The sequence below is a fragment of the Malaclemys terrapin genome, chromosome 1, assembly GCF_027887155.1.
Source record: "Malaclemys terrapin pileata isolate rMalTer1 chromosome 1, rMalTer1.hap1, whole genome shotgun sequence".
NCBI lineage: Eukaryota > Metazoa > Chordata > Testudines > Emydidae > Malaclemys > Malaclemys terrapin.
Window position 1 is genome coordinate 292,996,040 of NC_071505.1, and position 17,825 is coordinate 293,013,864.

Sequence of the window (17,825 nt, forward strand, 5' to 3'; positions counted from 1 at the left end):
CTACACCACAGTACAGCACCCATGGCTGGCCTGTGTGAGCTGTAGGGCTGTAAAATTGCAGAGTAGGTGTTCAGGCTTGGGCTGGCACCCAGACTCTGGGACCCTGCAAGTCTAAGGATTTAGCTAGATTAAAAGAGGGATTGGACAGTTATATGAATAACAAGAATGTTCAGAGTTATACTAGTTAATGCTAACAAAAAGGGTACTGGAAGAGAAGCACAACTTCATGTTTCAAGGTTTAAGCCAATCTCTAGCTACTGGGGATTATGAATGAGACCTTCATGGGGGAGGAGAGGGCAGATTACCCTATATCCTTCTACAGTGGGGTTTTTTTGCACTTTCCTCTGAAACATCTAGTGTTGGCTTCTGAGATAGGATAGTAGATTAGATGGACCACAGGTCCAATCCAGTAAGGCAATTCATATGTTTCTATGAGAAGAAATTCACTGGGGCTAGCTTGCTATTTGTAGTCTCTTCTGGTTTCCTTCTGAAAGTCTTCTCTCTGCCTCCCAATGGGACAGGGACATGGAACCAGTGTGGTGGTCTCTATTTGTGGGAGCACAGCCATTGTGCTCCAGGGGATGGGTAAAGAAGAGTTAGAGGTGGGGATACTTTTTGCCCTCTCCATGTCACAGGCTGAATGCTGCTTCACGCGTGTGGAGTGGCCTGAGAGGAGGAGAGGGAGGTGAGCTAGTGGCTAAATTATCCAGAACGTATTCAAATGTGCCAGGCTCTTTTTTCTGCTCTCCATTCTGGTCTATTACTAGAGCAGTAAAAGCTCTTGGTCTGTACTGAGCTGAGCCATGGAGGGCAAGGCAAATGCCTGAGACTCTGGCAGCCCAGTTCAGGCTTGGGTGGAAGGGAGTTGAATGTTAACCTTTCAGTTCCAGGTTTTCCAGGATAGATGTTAGGTTTCCATTTATCATTGCTGGTTAATCAGTGGAACAGCATTGGCACGTTTCAGAGGAAATGGCATTGTGACTGTTTCTTAGTGGAGAAGAAGGGAGAGAAGTAAAAATGAAAGTGTGCAATAAATATTCTAACCCTTGCTGCTCTGGTCTTGAATATTGTTCTCCCAACTGGGTTTATCTGAGCTTTGAGAGAGTGCCAGCCTTTGGCACACTGAATAGAAAAGCATAAAAAGGTCATAAAAGTGCAAAAATTTCACAAAACAGTTCCTCAAAAGCTTAACTGTCTCAACCAGTTAATACTATGAGCTAAATATAGAGGAGTCTTATTTATCAATTTGTTTTTTCTCTTTTCAGGATCCTTCATCTGTGCCAAATTCTGACAATGCCTTCACACTATTTTACGTAAAATTCAGAGCTGCTGCTCCCAAAGTTAGAGTAAGTGGCTTGGTAATTAATAGCTGATAGTGAAGCCATAAAATGACTTTTAGATTCATTGTTAATGTTAATATGTGGACTGCAGTTTATTTCTGTTTTAAGGATAGTGTTCAGATCTACCTTCCTATGTTAGAAAATGGTGAATGATGCATTTCTTATTTACTAGATGATGAACATTAAATTTTTACCCATTATTTGTGTCAAGCTATGTTTTGGATGGAAATTGGAATTAAATTAAAAATATACCAACAGCATTTTAAAATTGTTTGTTATTAGTTAAATAAAATAATCTTTTAATTTTCTGATACTTTTTTCTTGTGTAAGTATCAAAGCATGTTTTGCATTTAAAACTGAATTATTAAACAAGGGAAATATTATTAGTAGCTAGTGAATTAATCTGATTGTTTCTGGTCACCACATTTTTCAAGACTTTAGAATTAGTGGATCTCAACCTCTCACCTCATTTTCGATAGATTTGGAGAGGGAAACAAGCTTTCCTGTTTTTGTTTTTCCAATTCTTAATTTTTCTCAACTTTGAACAAACTAAATATTGAAACCAATGAGTTGAATAAACCAGAATGAAGAAAATATTCTCACTCCATCTGCAGAAGAGCCTACTGCTGTGTCAAAAGCTGGTTTAGCACTTCAACAAACTCTTGTTCCAAGTGCTTAGCCAGTGTCTTCCACCAGTTCAGTGGTTTGACTTTCTGTAAAACTTCAGCAATAAACATATTGCTCTAATATTTTTTTAATTGATTTTAATAGGTTATAGTGATCTTAAGCTTTAATGTAGGTTGTCATAATTTCAAAAGTAATTTTAAATAGGTGTATTTTTAAAAGAAAAATGTTTAAATTTAAGAATGATTTTTTTTATTAAAAAATAATTTTTATCCACCTTTAATATGCTTGGAGTTCATGGTTTCCCACCCCCTTTTTTTTTGCATATAGACTCTTATTGAGCAGATAGAGCAAAGATCTGAGAAGATGCCAGAGTGAGTATAATGTAATACATATATTTTCAAGTGTTTGAAATTCTGGAAGCTTGGAATATTTTACCTCAGTTAAAAATATTGAGTTAAATAAATACTGCTTTTGGAAAAACAAACAAACAACTAATAACTTCGTTTTGTTTTGAAACTATGTAGCAGAAAAGTTAGAATAGTGGCAATGGTGATCTGGAAATCTAAATATCTTGTACACGGTTGTTTGGGTTTTTTGTTTTTGGCTAGGTACCAGCAACTTCTGAATGAAATCCATCAATGTTACCTTGCTCAGCGGGAACACTTGCTAGGCCCTAGTATTACTAGTACTGTAACGGAATTAACCAGTCAGAACAACAGAGATCATTGTGCGCTGGTAAGAATCTTAGTGGTGGCTTTTTTTTGTATGTTTTCAGATTTCACTCAAATTCCTTTCCAGATCCAACCAGTCTTGGCTAAAATGACAGATTTCCAGAAATTTTATTAGTATGAAACTTTGTCCAGTTTTCAGTAAAGTTTATGGGGTTTTTTCCCTTGTAAAATCTGTGCTGCTCCTCACAAAGCGACAGTGACAAAAAGTGATTCTCTTTTAAACTTTGCTCAGTGCATGCAGAAACAAAAAGTTTCCAAAGGAGCTTTCACTTGTTTGGCAAAATCTGTGCTAGAGATCTAGTACCTCCTTGTCAACATAGTGTAATTTTGACCAACTGAGAGAGTTAACTCCAAATTAGTCTTATCTGTAGCAGCAATCACTAACATCCCTTTCAATGTAAATGCAAGAAAGATACAATTTGTTAATTAAGTATTTGTATTTATTAAATGCAGGTACGAAGTGGCTGTGCCTTTATGGTCCATGTGTGCCAGGATGAACACCAGCTTTACAATGAGTTTTTCACAAAACCAACACCAAAATTGGAGTAGGTCGTACATATGGTTCTTGTTTAATTGCATACCAGGCTTAATGTAGTGTTATACAATAAGTATGATCAGAGGTCAGATTAGGCAGTGTTTAGGTGCTTTGCATGGACTAATACTTTTTCCTGATGGTTCCTGTTTTGTGCTCCAAAATCAAAGTTTTAATTTAATTGTTTTGAAGTCTTATGATTCTGAAGATAGTCTTAAACTCTTGAACCTAGTGTGAACTGATGCATGTGATTTGAAAGAGTTCCCTTCTGGAAGTCATTATTCTACTTTATTTCAGGTTCTTATATTGTGCCTATCATTGTAGTGTCTGTGCACTTGGGCATAAACTGTCTCTGATTCCTCTCATTGAGGAGTTAACACTGATGCGTAACAGTAATTATTTAAATGTCAAAATTAACTAAGTCAGTGATATTCAAAGCACATGTGAAAGAGGGACATTGATATTATGAAAATCTACACAATCTACTTTGATTGACATCATTTTAGTGTCATGTTGTGGGTGGGTGGAGCTTGAGAGAAATACTTCCATTCATTTTTTCCAGTCGGTCCCTTGAAGCTGAAAGCGAGAGGGGAGAAGCAGAGGGCATCAGAGCCCTATTAAAGGGAAGCCAAGCTCCCAAAGGCCAGCAGCGCATCTGAGTCTCACTCGGGATACTATACCCAAGGAGCCCTTTGAAGCCTAATTGGGGATCCATGCTTCAGTGAGGAGGGGCCCAGGGATATCTAATCCCCATTAAGGAGGAGCCAAGTTATGAAGCCCAGCAGAGTACAAATGATCCTATTTTGAACATCTGCTGAGTATTGCCCAATTTTCACATTTTGAGTGGACAGAGCCAGGAAGAGTACCAGTACACCTGTCTCATTTGCCCTTCAGTTCAACCCCGGGCATCATTGGGAATATGCAAATATTGACTATTTAGATTAGGAACACTACAATTAAGATGCTTATTCTTTTCTTTTTCATTTTAAAGGACAGTTGTTTGAGGGTCACTTTGCACTAAGTTGAATGCTTAGGTCTGGTGGTCTCACAGATTTGCACTGACTTAACTAAGCTGGTTTAAAAACTGATTTAGTTAAATCACCAAAAACTCTAATGTGGATGTTCATAATTAATTCAGTGCAAAAAACTGTATTTAGGCAAGCCCTTAAGTTACAGTTCAGAAACTCAAACCAACACTATACATAGTCCAAAAATCTAATTACATTTTTTGATAATTGTAGTTTTGAATCTGGATGAAAGGCAGTTATTGCTCATTAGTGATAAGAGACTCTCCTCCCTGGTTCCTATGTTCCCTACAAATTGTATAATTCTTAGGTAAATATTCGAGTCTTTAGATGCCCAACAATCTGTATTCGGGCATCTAATAAAAGTGGCCCTATTTCCCAAAGATGCTGATTCTCTGAGAGTCACTCATTTTGGTGCCTGAATATGGATTTTATAAACCTTCCTTTAGGCACCCAGGCTTGACATTTTTGGCCTGAATTCTTGCTGTTAGGTTTTTTGTGTGTGGTGATGGGCTGTTGAAATTTCTCCCCTTTTCTCAGTTTCAGGTCTTAATTTACCTTGGCAAGCGGCCCTGATTATGCTGTGTTATATTTTGAGAGCTCTTACAGGATGCCTAAAGGCACCCATTCCAAAATATGTACATTTTAAAAATACATTTTCATCAGCTATTCAGTTTCTTGGTCACAGTCTTATGAAAAAAATTCAAGATGCCTACTACAATTGTCAGTAATTCCGCCTCAAAAAACATGGTTTACCTAGTTTAGGAGGACTTTCATATTGGAGTAAACTTGCAAAGATATGAAAGTGAATACTTTAAATCCTCTTTAATTTATTTTCTATTCATTAGCAGGCATGATTTAAATGTTCAGCTTTTCATAAGTACATTACTGGGACTTCACTGAAATCTAGGAGAAGCTCATCTGAGAGAGTGCGACAGCTCTTGTTAAAACACAAATCTTCTATGATAGGAGAGGGAGCACCGAAAAATGACAATGTAAACTTATTTTAGTGTAAATATTAGTATTTCCTAGTTTGCTACAATGCAATACTCTTTAGGTAGGGCTTTATTATAGAACTGTGCTCTCAATAGCACACATCAGTTCTAAGGAGAAGGGACGTCAGACTTGTAAATTGGGTCTGAGATTAGCTGTCTTCAATGTAGATTTTATATAATTCTGTTATGAATGGTAACTTCAGTTGGATCAAAATTGGGATACGTTATGCTGAAAACAGTTTATTGGTGCTGGGATACAGGAATTAGTCCTTTCTGTAACATGATCTTAGTGTTGTATTTTGGTATCCTGGAAATGTTTTTTATAATATCATACATTTTTATCTTTCCTCTAGTGAACTTTTGGAGAAATTGTGTGTCTCATTATATGATGTCTTCAGGCCATTGATCATCCATGTTATTCACTTAGAAACTTTGTCTGAACTCTGTGGAATTCTCAAAAATGAGATGCTTGAAGACCATGTACAGAACAATGGTAATACATAGGTGGAAATGAGTGATTGTGGTGTTAATCAGTGTTAGAAACTACTAAACTTCATAGGAGACCGGATGTAGATGTTTCTTATGTGTTAAACATGTCAAAGGTGACACATGATTCTTTTAAATGAACTTTGTCCTTTTTTTGGTTGCATTATGGTAAACAATTTATTTAAAAACATTTCTTCATTGAAATGAGTATACAAGGGCTATTCTAGAGATTCTTGCTACATTTTGATTTTACTAACAGGCCTTGATCCTGCAAATGCTTATACATGTGTATAACTTTACTCTCACAACTAACCATGTTGATGTTAATGGAATTACACAGATCAATGAATTTGTGCACTTGTGGGGTACAGGACTAGTGCCATAGAGTGCAATGAAAGGAATGGTGTACGTTATACTTTATATCTAGTCAGGGATTCCAGTTTTTTTGTTGTTTTTTTTTTTTTTTTTTTTTTTTTTTTAAGTCTTCTTGTTCATGTAGGAACCAGGGTTGGCAATTTCCTGGGGAAAAAAGCTAAATTAGGACACGGTGCTGGTAAATTCCACTTAAACCCAGTTTAAACTGGGAAAAATAATTGCATCAATGTCCAGCAAGCATAGAATGAATCTTTTCAACTTTGGATATATCCATTCAAAACTGAGGAATGGGCTCAATCTATCTACAACATCAAAGTTGGTCTTCTGCTGTAGGCTGCTGCAAGGTCAGATGGACCTGGACTGGTAGTCTGCAACTCTGCATGCTTGTGATTGCTTAATGCGTCAAGCCTAGAACTCTGCATTGTTGTTGTTTTCATATAATGGAATGTTTTTGACTTTTGTGTAATATTGAAAACTGAAATGAATCATGACATGTATAGCTTCCTTGAGAAGATACTGAGCCCAAAATGTGTACAGACATTCTGATGCTCAGTATTTATAAGTATTACACCCACTGCAGTTTTACTTTTTATTTGTACAATCCTAAATTAAGCTATGAATCCTATTGTCTTATGTAACTTACACTTTGTTTTAGGTGTGAAATAATGAAACCGTTTTCAGAATAGCAAATGCCTTAAATTGGGGTGGTAAAAATCATGATTTTACCTGGTAAAAACCACCTCTGGTAAATATCAAGCCATTCCTGTTAGGGACTAGTTATTCATTTGTGGCTCACTGTGAAACTTATGAAATCTAGTCATATGCCTTCAGGACCTTTTCAGATTTCCATTGTCTTGTAGTATATAATTGCATATGAAAAAATGCAGATATTTCTGCTCATCTGACTGTTTTACCTTAGAAATATCAGTAATGTCAAATCTGTTTTTTTCCTGATTTGGGAACCTTAGATGTGTGTATTGTGAGCTATCTCACCTATGCTGAAAGGGCAGGTGTTGAACCTGTAATAAAGATTTTTTTTTCACCACAGCACAAATTAAGTACAGTTTAAACAGACTGAGAAATCCTTCCTAGTTCAATTGGTCAGCTTTCCGTATCTTGAATTTTCTTAATTTTGCTAATTTTCCAGACACCGTAGTGTCTTCCGGGGTAGAAATATTTTTATTTCTAATGTTTAAAAAAAAAAAAAAAAAAAAAGTATAAAGGGAAGTGCCTTTTGACTGGCCTTCCTTATGTGCAAGCAAAAAGGGCACAAGTTCAATGCCCCCCCTTCCCCCTTTGTAGGACATCTTAAGCATTTCTAAAGTGTTATGTAACCTTTCATTAGAGTAACTCTCATGTCTCTAGCAATAACTCCATGAAAGATTTGGTCCTTTTGATCCTTGGTATATAAAGCAGAGTGGCTATCCATCTCTGGGGTTGTGAAGATAAGTTAATTTACTTTCCTAAGAGCCTTATTGTGACCCTGATCCCTCACACTATCAAAAACAAAACACAATAACTTTGCAGAGTAGCCTTTGGGCTAACTTTTACTTACTGGTTTTACCATTTAAACGTAGAGCTGATATTTTGATTTAAGCTGCTTCAACTTGGATCATTAAGTACATACAGATGTCTTATTGAGGTAGGTAGGCTAAATTACATGTAGCTCTTTGTCCTGCAGTATGACTTTTCAGTCCACGTGGTAATACTTTACTGTGTATATGACAAAACTAATCTAGGGCAAATTCTTAGTATATAGGCAAAAACTTCATTTTGACATATTTTTAGCATCTCCCAAAACAGCATACTTAAACTATAATATGGTATGTTATGTTCTGTCGTATTACTAGTTTGCGTATGGGGAAATCTTAGGCAGAGAGAGCTGAAAGTGACTGGCCCCACACCAGATAACAAGTCACTGGCAGCGCTGTAGTTAAGAGCACAAGAATTCATGGTTTGTAACAAACCACTCAGCATGCAGCTCTTCAAATGTTATTTGGGCCTGGCTTTCTTTGCAGCAAGTAATTTAATTTGTGACAAAGTATGAAACTCAAAAGTTCTTTTTAAACATTACTTTTCTAGATGTAATTAATGAGCAATTGTATTGATGTTCTTTTGTCAGCAGAACAACTGGGTGCATTTGCTGCTGGTGTCCAGCAGATGTTAGAGGATGTACAAGAACGTCTTGTCTACAGGACATTCATCTACATTCAGACAGACATCATAGGCTACAAGCCTGCTCCTGGGGATCTTGCATATCCGGATAAATTGGAAATGATGGAGGTATAGTAGTTATATCTGTTTGCTTAATTTGTTTTCCTAGTTATACATCATATGCAATTATATAATGAAGAGCACAGCAAACAGGATTTTTCTGTTTTTATGTGTATTTAAAAGCATTGACACCATCAGGGTGGCATCCACTGATTAATCTTTGGCCCTGAAATCAGATAGTATAATATATCTTAGATCAAGTTAAGTGAATCTGGTCACAATTTTCACCACCACGTTAGTGTGCATTGTGGTGCTTCTAACTTTCTCCTCTTTAAACAATTTCTGTTGTTTGTTTATTTTAATGTTCTTGATTTTTGTTTTTGTCAATGGAAAGTTGGAGTTAAATGTACTGAATTGTAGGATAAATTCTATGGACGAACACAGTTGGCTGATACTTTGTTTTCAAAGTTGCTGGTCAAGATACTGGCTTAAAAAAAAAAAGCTTCAAAGATGAATTTGTTAGGTCAGTAGTAGTTCCCAATAACTTTCTCTTTCAAGTAGCTACTTTCTCTAGCTATTCATGACAGCCGTACCTAGCTCCCTGCAGGATAAGTTCATGCTCTTCACACTGGTCCTGCTGGAAAGAATTAAAAAGATTATTATACTTATAATTTAAAATAAATTAGTATAATTAATACAAGATCTCAGGTAAATGACTCATAGTGTCAATATCTTGTCAAAGAAGGATTTAAAAAAATCTTTTGGCTATAAAGAAAACAGTGAACTTAATACATAATTTAAGGCATATTCAAAACTGATATTTCATGAAAGGGGTAAATCATAGTAAAAAGAGTGATTGCTGATGCTAATTTGGCAGTGAGAGCTCAGAATGTTAAAGGCTTTGACTGGAACCTTGCCTTACTTGGCCATTGTGTTTGTAAGATTGTAACTTTTAGTCCATTTTATTTTCCAACTGACCGAACAGCACAGATGGCATCGTCAGACTTACTGCTACTGAAACATCCTCAAAGAGGCATTTTTTTGTGATCACTGGGTTGGCGCATGTTGCTGTAGGTTTAATTTGTACAAATGCTTGCCTTGGACAGGAGAAATAAATTTATTAAAACTGTATGTAATACTCTGTCCTTGAAACTGACAAAGCTTTATAAGAAGTGTCCTGTTCAATGCCCTATCCGTGTTCCTATAATCTTGAATGTTTTCTCACCAGTATAAAACTTCTTACAGTATTATTGTTCAAGCATAAGTAGTAAACACAAAATGCCCAGGATTGTCTAAAAGTAGTTACGATATTCGTATTTGTGAACATATTGGCCTTATACATGTAGTATCATCATGCCTTCCCATAAAGTATAATGTCCTTTTTAAAAAAACATTGTTAAATGTGATGCATCCATTCAAGCCTAATCTACACTCAAGTTTTACTGATATAACGATTTCAGTTAGCTGTCTTTTTTTTAACCGAAATTATTATACTGTAAGCCCTAGTGGATGCAGTTATAAAGGTATGCGGGAATAAAGGTGACTTTTAAACCAGTATAGTTATTTCTCTTCCTATTCATGGATAGCTATACCTATATAAAATACCTTTATATTGCTATAACTGCCCTTACGCTTGGCGGGGAGGCTATTTTTACCACTCCTAACTATAGCAGTATAACTAAAACAGTACAACTTTCTAGTGTAGCCAAGGTCTGTCTTACTGATAATATGCTAATTAAGATTCCGTGGCTGATCATTTATAGAGAAGAAGAGGTTTACACTTAATTCCACTGATAGTATAAATTTCCACTTCTTACATGTCCTGATTTGTTTGTCATTGTGATTCTGATCACTTTTAAACCTCAAACTTTGAATATTTGGAGAGCAATGATTAAGTCTGAGTAAATGAATTATTCAAATGTAACGCAGTGAAAGAGCATGTTTTAAGCTCTTTGCTCAAATGTCCTCTTTCCATTTTCAAGTGGCTGCTGCCAGTCTGACAGATAGTTTGAAGTGCTAAAGTGCAGCACTGTAACAGGACTTCAAAGTGCTAAGCAGAGTCTGGAGAGTCTTTTGCTGAATTCTTGTGAAGAATGAGCTAAAGAGATTTCTCTGATGTCACCCGCTGATAACATTTATAGGAGTAAACAATCCAAATCAGCATGTGGATTTTAGAGTACTGAGAATTGTCCACCTTTAAACAGAAAGCAGTGCCCAAACTTAACTAAAGCAGAACAAACCCATCCCATAAATTGTGATCTGCATGGAATCTATTGAAATGTTGAATCAGGTTCCATGGGTCAAATTTGAACAGCTGGTTCCTAAGTGGGCCAATTGTCCAAATCTCTGTAATGGGTGAATATTGGCAAACTGGAAAGTGTTCAGTTAAAATATTGATAAACAAAGCACTTTAAAAAAATTTATTTAGTTAAAAAATGCTGAACAAAAATCAAGCTTTGCTATCCTCACTTTTGCCCTTTTTCCACGTACAAATCTGAAGATTTAAATAAAAAAAAGTTTCACTTACTTCATTCTCCACAACCTCCATTTTTAGTTGACATATCATTAATGATATTTTTCTACAGTACCAGAGTTCTGCTTAACACAATTAATTTTAACAGAAGGGGTGAAGAAACACAAGCCAAAATAGGTTAAAGAATATTTAGATAAGTTATTTGTATTCATGTTGGCAGGACTTCATGAAGTTCACCCTAGGGTTCTTAAGGAACTAGATGAAGCAATCTTGGAACCATTAGGCATTAGGGATTATTTTCGAGAACTCATGGAGGATGGTGAGGTCCCAGAAGACTTGAGAAGGGCAAGTATAGTGTTTATCTTTAAAAAGAGAAACAAAGAGAACCTGGGAAATTATAGACCAGTCAGCCTAGTGTAGATACCTGGAAAGATACTGGAACAAATCATCAAACAATTAATTTATAAGCACCTACAGGCTAATAGGGTTACAAGAAACAGTAAGGACACAGTCCATATGACATTCTCATAAGCAAAGTAGGGACATGTGGTCTAGATGAAATTACTATAAAATGCATGCACAACTGTTTGAAAAAACATACTCAGTAGTTATTAATGGTTCACGATCACGGTGGGAGGGTATGTGTAATGGGGTCCTAGTGGAGTCTGTTCCGTTTCCAGTACTAGTCAACATTTTCATGAATGACTTGAATAATGGAATGGAGAGTATGCATATAAAATCTGCACATGACACCAAGCTGAGAGGGCTTGCTAGCACTTTGGAGGACAAGATGAGAATTCAAAATTGATAAATTAGAGACTTGGTCTGAAATCAATGCGATAAAATTCAGTACAGACAAGTGCAAAGTTGTACACTTAAAAAGAAAAAATCAAATATCCAAATACAAGGTGAGGAGTAACTGGAAGGTAGTAGTACTGCATAAAAGCATTGGGGGTAAGTGTGTGTTATGATGGATCACAAATTGAATATGAGCCAACAATGTGATGCTGTTACAAGAAAAGACAAATATCATTCTGGAGTGTATTAACAGGAGTGTCATATGTAAGACCTGGAGGTATTTGTTCTGCTCTACTGATGAGGCCTCAGCTGGAGTATTGTGTCCAGTTTTGGATGGCACACTTAGGGTGACCAGACAGCAAGTGTGAAAAATCAGGACGGGGTGGGAGATAATAGGAGCCTATATAAGAAAAAGCCCCAAATATCGGGACTGTCCCTATAAAATTGGGACATCTGGTCACCCTAGGCACACTTTAAGAAAGATGTGGACAAATTGGAAGTAAAGAGTAGAGTAACAAAAATGATAAAAGTTTTAGAAAGCCTGACCCGAAAGGATAAAAAACTGGGGATGTTCAGTCTTGAGAAGAAAAGACTAAGGGGTACCCGATAAGTGTTCAAATATGTTAGACTGTTATAGAGAGGACCATGATCAATTGTTCTCCATGTTCACTGAAGGTAGGACAAGAAGTGATTGGCCTAATCTGCAGCAAAGGAGATTTAGGTTGGATATTAGGAAAAGCTTTCTAACTATAAGACTAGTTAAGCACTGAAACATGTTACAAAGGGAGGTTGTAGAATCCCTGTCAGTGGAGGTTTTTAAGAACAGGTTAGACAAGCCTGTCAGGGAAGGTCTAGGTATAATAGGCCCTGTCTCTGCCAGGGGATGGACTAGATGACTTCTCGGGGTCCCTTTCAGCGCTATATTTCTATGATTCGGTGGCACCTTCCAGACAATGTAAACAAATAGATTCTCCACACCTCAGAACTTGCAGTCTGTTAAATGTAAATGTTAATCTTTATTTTAAGGTGCTACCTGAACCCAGCACAGTAAAGAGCAGTGGAAAAAATGTATATCTCACAATCTTCATTTAATACAATGTTAAGTCAGAGTTACTCTATTTGCTCAACGCATTTATGAATAGATTTTTCACTCTCCATGTTGTTGTGTTGCTTTTCACATTTTAAAAATATAAAGAATGTTTATTTTGCACTACATGAATATATTTATGTATTTTGGCCCAACAGTAACAATTACGGTAACTTTGCTTAATGAAACCACCCTCATATTAAAACATGTATCACTTTACATTGACCACTGTCTTTTTGGTATTAATTTGAATATTTTTTACACGCTGGAGATGCTATTTTTTAAATCAAGGAAAAATGACTTAAAATGTGGCAAGTGACTGTCAAAATGGCACCTCTTTACTGGATAGATCTGTTATGCGTTTGTATGTGATTATATTCACTTTAGGGACATACCTTTGCCTTTTACTTCTGTTAGCCCTAACAAAGGTAACACAGCGAACAAAGTGAGCCCAATGTCTGTTCCTTCTGGCTCATCAGCAGAGTTGTTTACTTGGGATTCAATTGTTTACACTTGTGCAAACCGTTTAACGGCAATAAGATTACACAGGGGTCACTGGGCCAATATTAGAAGGCTTTAGTGCTCCCCAGGTGTAACAGAGGGCCTAAACTGACCTACAGAACCTTAATTACTGGTGGTGGAGTGTGAGAGGAAACAAATCCAGCTTGACTGAGTCCAAGTTTAGTTTGTAGGTCTGGCAGGCAGCTTATAAGTAACAAGACTTTTATGAGAATCTTTTCATACAGGAGTTGAGACAGATAAACTTTGGAACCCCATTGTTATGCTTTATTAGTCACTTTTTTTTAGTAGAACCATTCGGTGTAAAGTTTCTGACTCTGATCTCAGTACTAAACATTTCTCTGTTCCTGTATGAACAGATGTGCCAGGTGGGAAATAGTTTTCCCATTGTGGTAGAATTTTTGAGATTTTGAAAAATTTTCTCATCCTGAATCAAGACAAAAAGCCAGACTCAGATTTTCACTAGCTCAAAATCTAACACTTCAGTTAGATTTTGACCTTTAATTTTTTTTTTTAAAACATTTGTTACGATGTTAACTTAGATTTTGACATGAAAAATCGTTTAGACTTACAAAAGAACTTTTTCATTTGGAAAGTGTCAAAATGACACATTTAGACAATCATGATCTCTGTTTTAGGGTTGCAGCTGAACCCAGCACAGCAAATAGCAGCAGAAAAAATGAATATCCTGCAGTCCTCATATAATATAGTGTTAAATCAAAGTTACTCCATTTGCTGAGCACGTCTCTGAATTTTCAAAAATTTTTCTAAATGGAAAATTTAGAATCAACCCTTTCCCACAAACAATAAAGGTTTTGATGAATTGGCATTTTCTGACCAAAAAAAAAAAAAAAGTTTTGTGGAAAAAATTCCTGACCAGCTCCATTTATCAGAAGCAACATTTGTTCAGTTATCTAGTTTTGCTATGTAAATCCAGGTAGGCTGGGCATATTAATACAACTTTTTTCTACATGGAAACAGAAGTTACAGATTCTTCTTACCAAAAAAAAATCTGTTTAATGTAATAATTGCATGACATATCTTCCCCTGCAGCAAATTGCACAAAGTTTAAAAGATGAACAGAAGAAGTTGCCTTCTGAGGCTTCATTTTCAGATGTGCGGCTAGAAGATCCAGAATCCTGCAACCTAATTAAATCTGGTATGCCTGGGAATATATTTTATATTATCAAATGAAGTAGTAAAATAGACATAGTGGGCATTAAGATAAGCAAATAATGAGAACATTATATTTACTTTAATAAAAAATATTTTAAAGTATTTGGAGAATTTTGGGAAGAGCTTGCATAAAAGGAGCTTTGACTCAAGAATTTTTATTTAAACTTTTAAAAATTGTCTTCCCAGAAAACCTCAGGAACTGGATATTCAGTGTGTTTATTACCTGCCTTAATCCTGTGATGGTGATTGTGGCACGTCTGTACTACAGATGCATTCATTCTGTGAAATATTTACTCCTGTTGTCAAGGGTCATAGCATTTTTTTATATGAAGTATAATAAAGAGCTGAGCTCACAGGAGAAGAATGGGTTTTATATGATTCTGGCATGTGTGTTACGTGAGCGCTTTGGAAGTTGTAGTTCAAGAATGTTTTCCTGTTTAAAACATAGAATCAGACAGTGATTGCATCCTTTTTAATGTTTTTTTTTAACTGATTTCAATAACTTGTTGTCTAGTTATGGCAATAATTCATTAGTCTATGAATTTTAAAACCTCATTTTGGGATCCATGTTTTTATACATTTATAAAATAATTAATTCCATGAGATTTGATTTTGTTAACACCAGAACGCCACCTGAGTACTGCTTACATGCCTTTAAATGTGCCTGGAATCCCTGGATGACTTTTTTCCCCTCCATCTTACTACAGTTTACTCACTTATTAATATTCTGCTTCCCAGTTGTATCTTTCTAGCTCTAGCAGTTGTCTTCACTATTCCATGGATTTATCATGGTTTCCTACTGTGGACATACCAGGCTGACACACCAAAGACCTAGACTAGAACCAGCTAGAACACACGAGTCTAGACTTGAACAAATGGTAGGAACTGCACAAATGTAAGAGATTGTTAGACTATCCCCACACCAGGACATTGCAGGTTTTTGTTCCATGACTGGTTCTGTTGACTTCCTTTAGTTTTTATTTTTTTAAATGGTTGTCACTGAGGTTAACTAGTAGTTGCCCCAAAATCTAGGGGAAAGATGAGTTCCGTGAGGCTCTCCACCACCAATTATTAGGAAAATCCAATCTGAATGTGCACAGATGGTTTTGCACCTCCTCTGTCATGAAGGGTGCTCTTGTAACAGGGCTGTGACTTCTAATAAAATCCACATGACAAAATCATTGTTCTCTGTCCTAACAGCCGACAATGTTGTCATATTAACATGGGTTCTAAATTCTGTATTTCAGCTGTGCTAAATCTCCTCAGGTTATCTGCTGTATAGCAAGGAAAGAATAGCAAAGTAAACTCATTCAATATGGTTCCTTTTCTCCCCTTCCTCTGGGTGGCCTCTGGGTTCCTGTTAAAGCCCTGTGGGCAACCCTCCTATATTTTCTCCACTGTCTTTTCTCCCCCATAACTCTCTTCAGTAGATATGCATCACATCCTTATAGCAGCTAGGATACTACAGTGACTTCCGGAGAAATGCGTATAAAAGTAATACATTTCACAAAGGATGAACTAGATCTCCTTTGGGCAGTCAGTACATGTTAAATCGGCCAGGGGTGAAGGATTAGATGGGTGTCATTGGGCGAAGGAAGATACGCAGTCTCAGGGATGGGTCACTGACTGGACCCGATGACCTGAAGAATGAGTGGTAGCAAAGTTATTTTCAAATGTCTTTTAGCAATTTTTTAATTTAGGAGGGCAGGCTAGTGTTTTGTTTTTCTGAGAACCACGTATGCCCTCTCCTTAAATACATGTTTCAGAGTACATACACCAATCCAAGATTACCCAGTACGTTTTCAAGATGAATTCAAACGCTACACAGCCGCCCACATACTCTGTGCATGTATACACTGAAAGTCAGGTTTCTTCCCTCTGAGGAGGTTGAAAACAAAGTAATTTTGTAATGTGTAACATTCCTATGGAGGTCAGCATTAAATAACACTCACTACGTATTGTTTTCAGATGGAAGGAAAGAGTAATAACTTTTTAATGTGTGTTTTCTACCTTTAAATAGGTACAGCAGAATCCCTTAATCCCAGACCGCAGACTATGATTTCACCAGCAGATCTACATGGAATGTGGTATCCCACAGTCAGAAGGACTCTAGTGTGTCTCTCTAAACTGTACAGATGTATAGATGTATGCACAAACTTCACCTCTTCTTTTATCTTACTGTACCGTTTTAAGTTAAAGTAGAAAAAAAAAGAATATCCTATAAATGCTAGATATTTTTGTCTAAAAATAACTGGAAAACATTGATATTTATCTTTTGTTAGCTGTTGCCTTTTTTGCTGGTCTCTTCATATAAAATATGTGAATTGGCAAATTGCAGATTGTTCAAAGACAAGTGATTTTGCACATGTAAATTTAGAAATGAAGCACCAAATCAGGTCCAAAATTGCATTTGCCATCTTACTAAGATTTTTCAACAGGTAATGTTTAAAAAGTCACATACCTCACAGACCAAAAAAAAAAAAAATGCTCCAGCTCAATGAAGTTATGGGATTGATGTAGAAATGTTGGGGTGAGATTCTGTGGCCTGTGATATGCATACGGTCAGACTAGATGATCCTAATGGTCCCTTCTGGCCTTAAAATTGAATAATCTATAGTTACCATAGAAAATGTTTTAAATCCTTTGCACCACATTTTTGGTAACTTTAAAAGTACAACTGCAAGAAACTGACAAATTTACATAAAATAAGATTACTTTAAGCAGCGTTTCTCAAATGCGGCCACCAGGGGCTTTTCTTATGGCCACGGCCTCCTGGGTTGTGATTGGGGGGGGGGGGGGGAGGGCGCAATATAGCAGCCCCTCTGACTCCCTGTTGCTCCTGGATGCACTGCCTTGGTGTTGATTGCTGGGGCCGCCAGCAGCGGTTGGGCCCTGCCCCCCTCTGGAAACACCTGGGGTACAATGTTGAAGGAGCAGGCAGCCAGTGAATTCCCCACCTTCCCTGGGGCAGTGGGTCTCAGGCTTTTGGGCTTCAGCCCTGGAGTGGCGGGGCAGCAGGCTCTGGCAGGGGGCTTCGGGCTCCAGCCCTGGGCGGTAGCTGCTCAGCGGCAGGGCCCAGGTTCCAGCAGTGGGGCTTCAGGCTCCAGCTCCCTTCTGCCTCCCCTGATCCCCCAGCCAGGGCTTCATTTGTCCCTAGGCTTGGCAGGGCTGAGTAAGTCTGCTGTGAAAAGTGATACTTGTACATTTTGTTAATATCACTTTTCACAACAGACTTACTAGTTAGCAATAAATAAATTACAATGATTTGGATGTGTTTTATGTGCATATTTATTTGTTTTTCCTAAATAATTAAATATTTTAGGAAAAAGTGTGAGAGCGGCCACCAAATTTTTTTCCTGAGAACCCCTGCCTTAAAGTATATGAAAGTATACAGTAGCATGAATCTGTGTAAAACACAGCTAATAACAGCAGATACAATAAACACCC

The 17,825-nt window shown here is 37.0% G+C and overlaps 1 protein-coding gene across 4 annotated transcripts in view; it reads left to right on the plus strand.

Moving 5' to 3' along the window:
• Positions 1 to 17,825, plus strand: part of COG3 (component of oligomeric golgi complex 3) — a 55,496-nt gene that overhangs the window by 13,225 nt on the left and 24,446 nt on the right. For 3 of the 4 annotated variants that reach the window (XM_054014399.1, XM_054014379.1, XM_054014409.1), the window contains 8 exons: positions 1,266 to 1,346; positions 2,295 to 2,338; positions 2,576 to 2,702; positions 3,152 to 3,243; positions 5,604 to 5,743; positions 8,234 to 8,394; positions 14,256 to 14,361; positions 16,399 to 16,523. In XM_054014399.1, coding sequence (XP_053870374.1) covers positions 1,266 to 1,346; positions 2,295 to 2,338; positions 2,576 to 2,702; positions 3,152 to 3,243; positions 5,604 to 5,743; positions 8,234 to 8,394; positions 14,256 to 14,361; positions 16,399 to 16,523 — 876 coding nt within the window. The remainder of the gene's footprint in view (positions 1 to 1,265; positions 1,347 to 2,294; positions 2,339 to 2,575; positions 2,703 to 3,151; positions 3,244 to 5,603; positions 5,744 to 8,233; positions 8,395 to 14,255; positions 14,362 to 16,398; positions 16,524 to 17,825) is intronic. The other variant, XM_054014389.1, reaches the window with a different exon arrangement.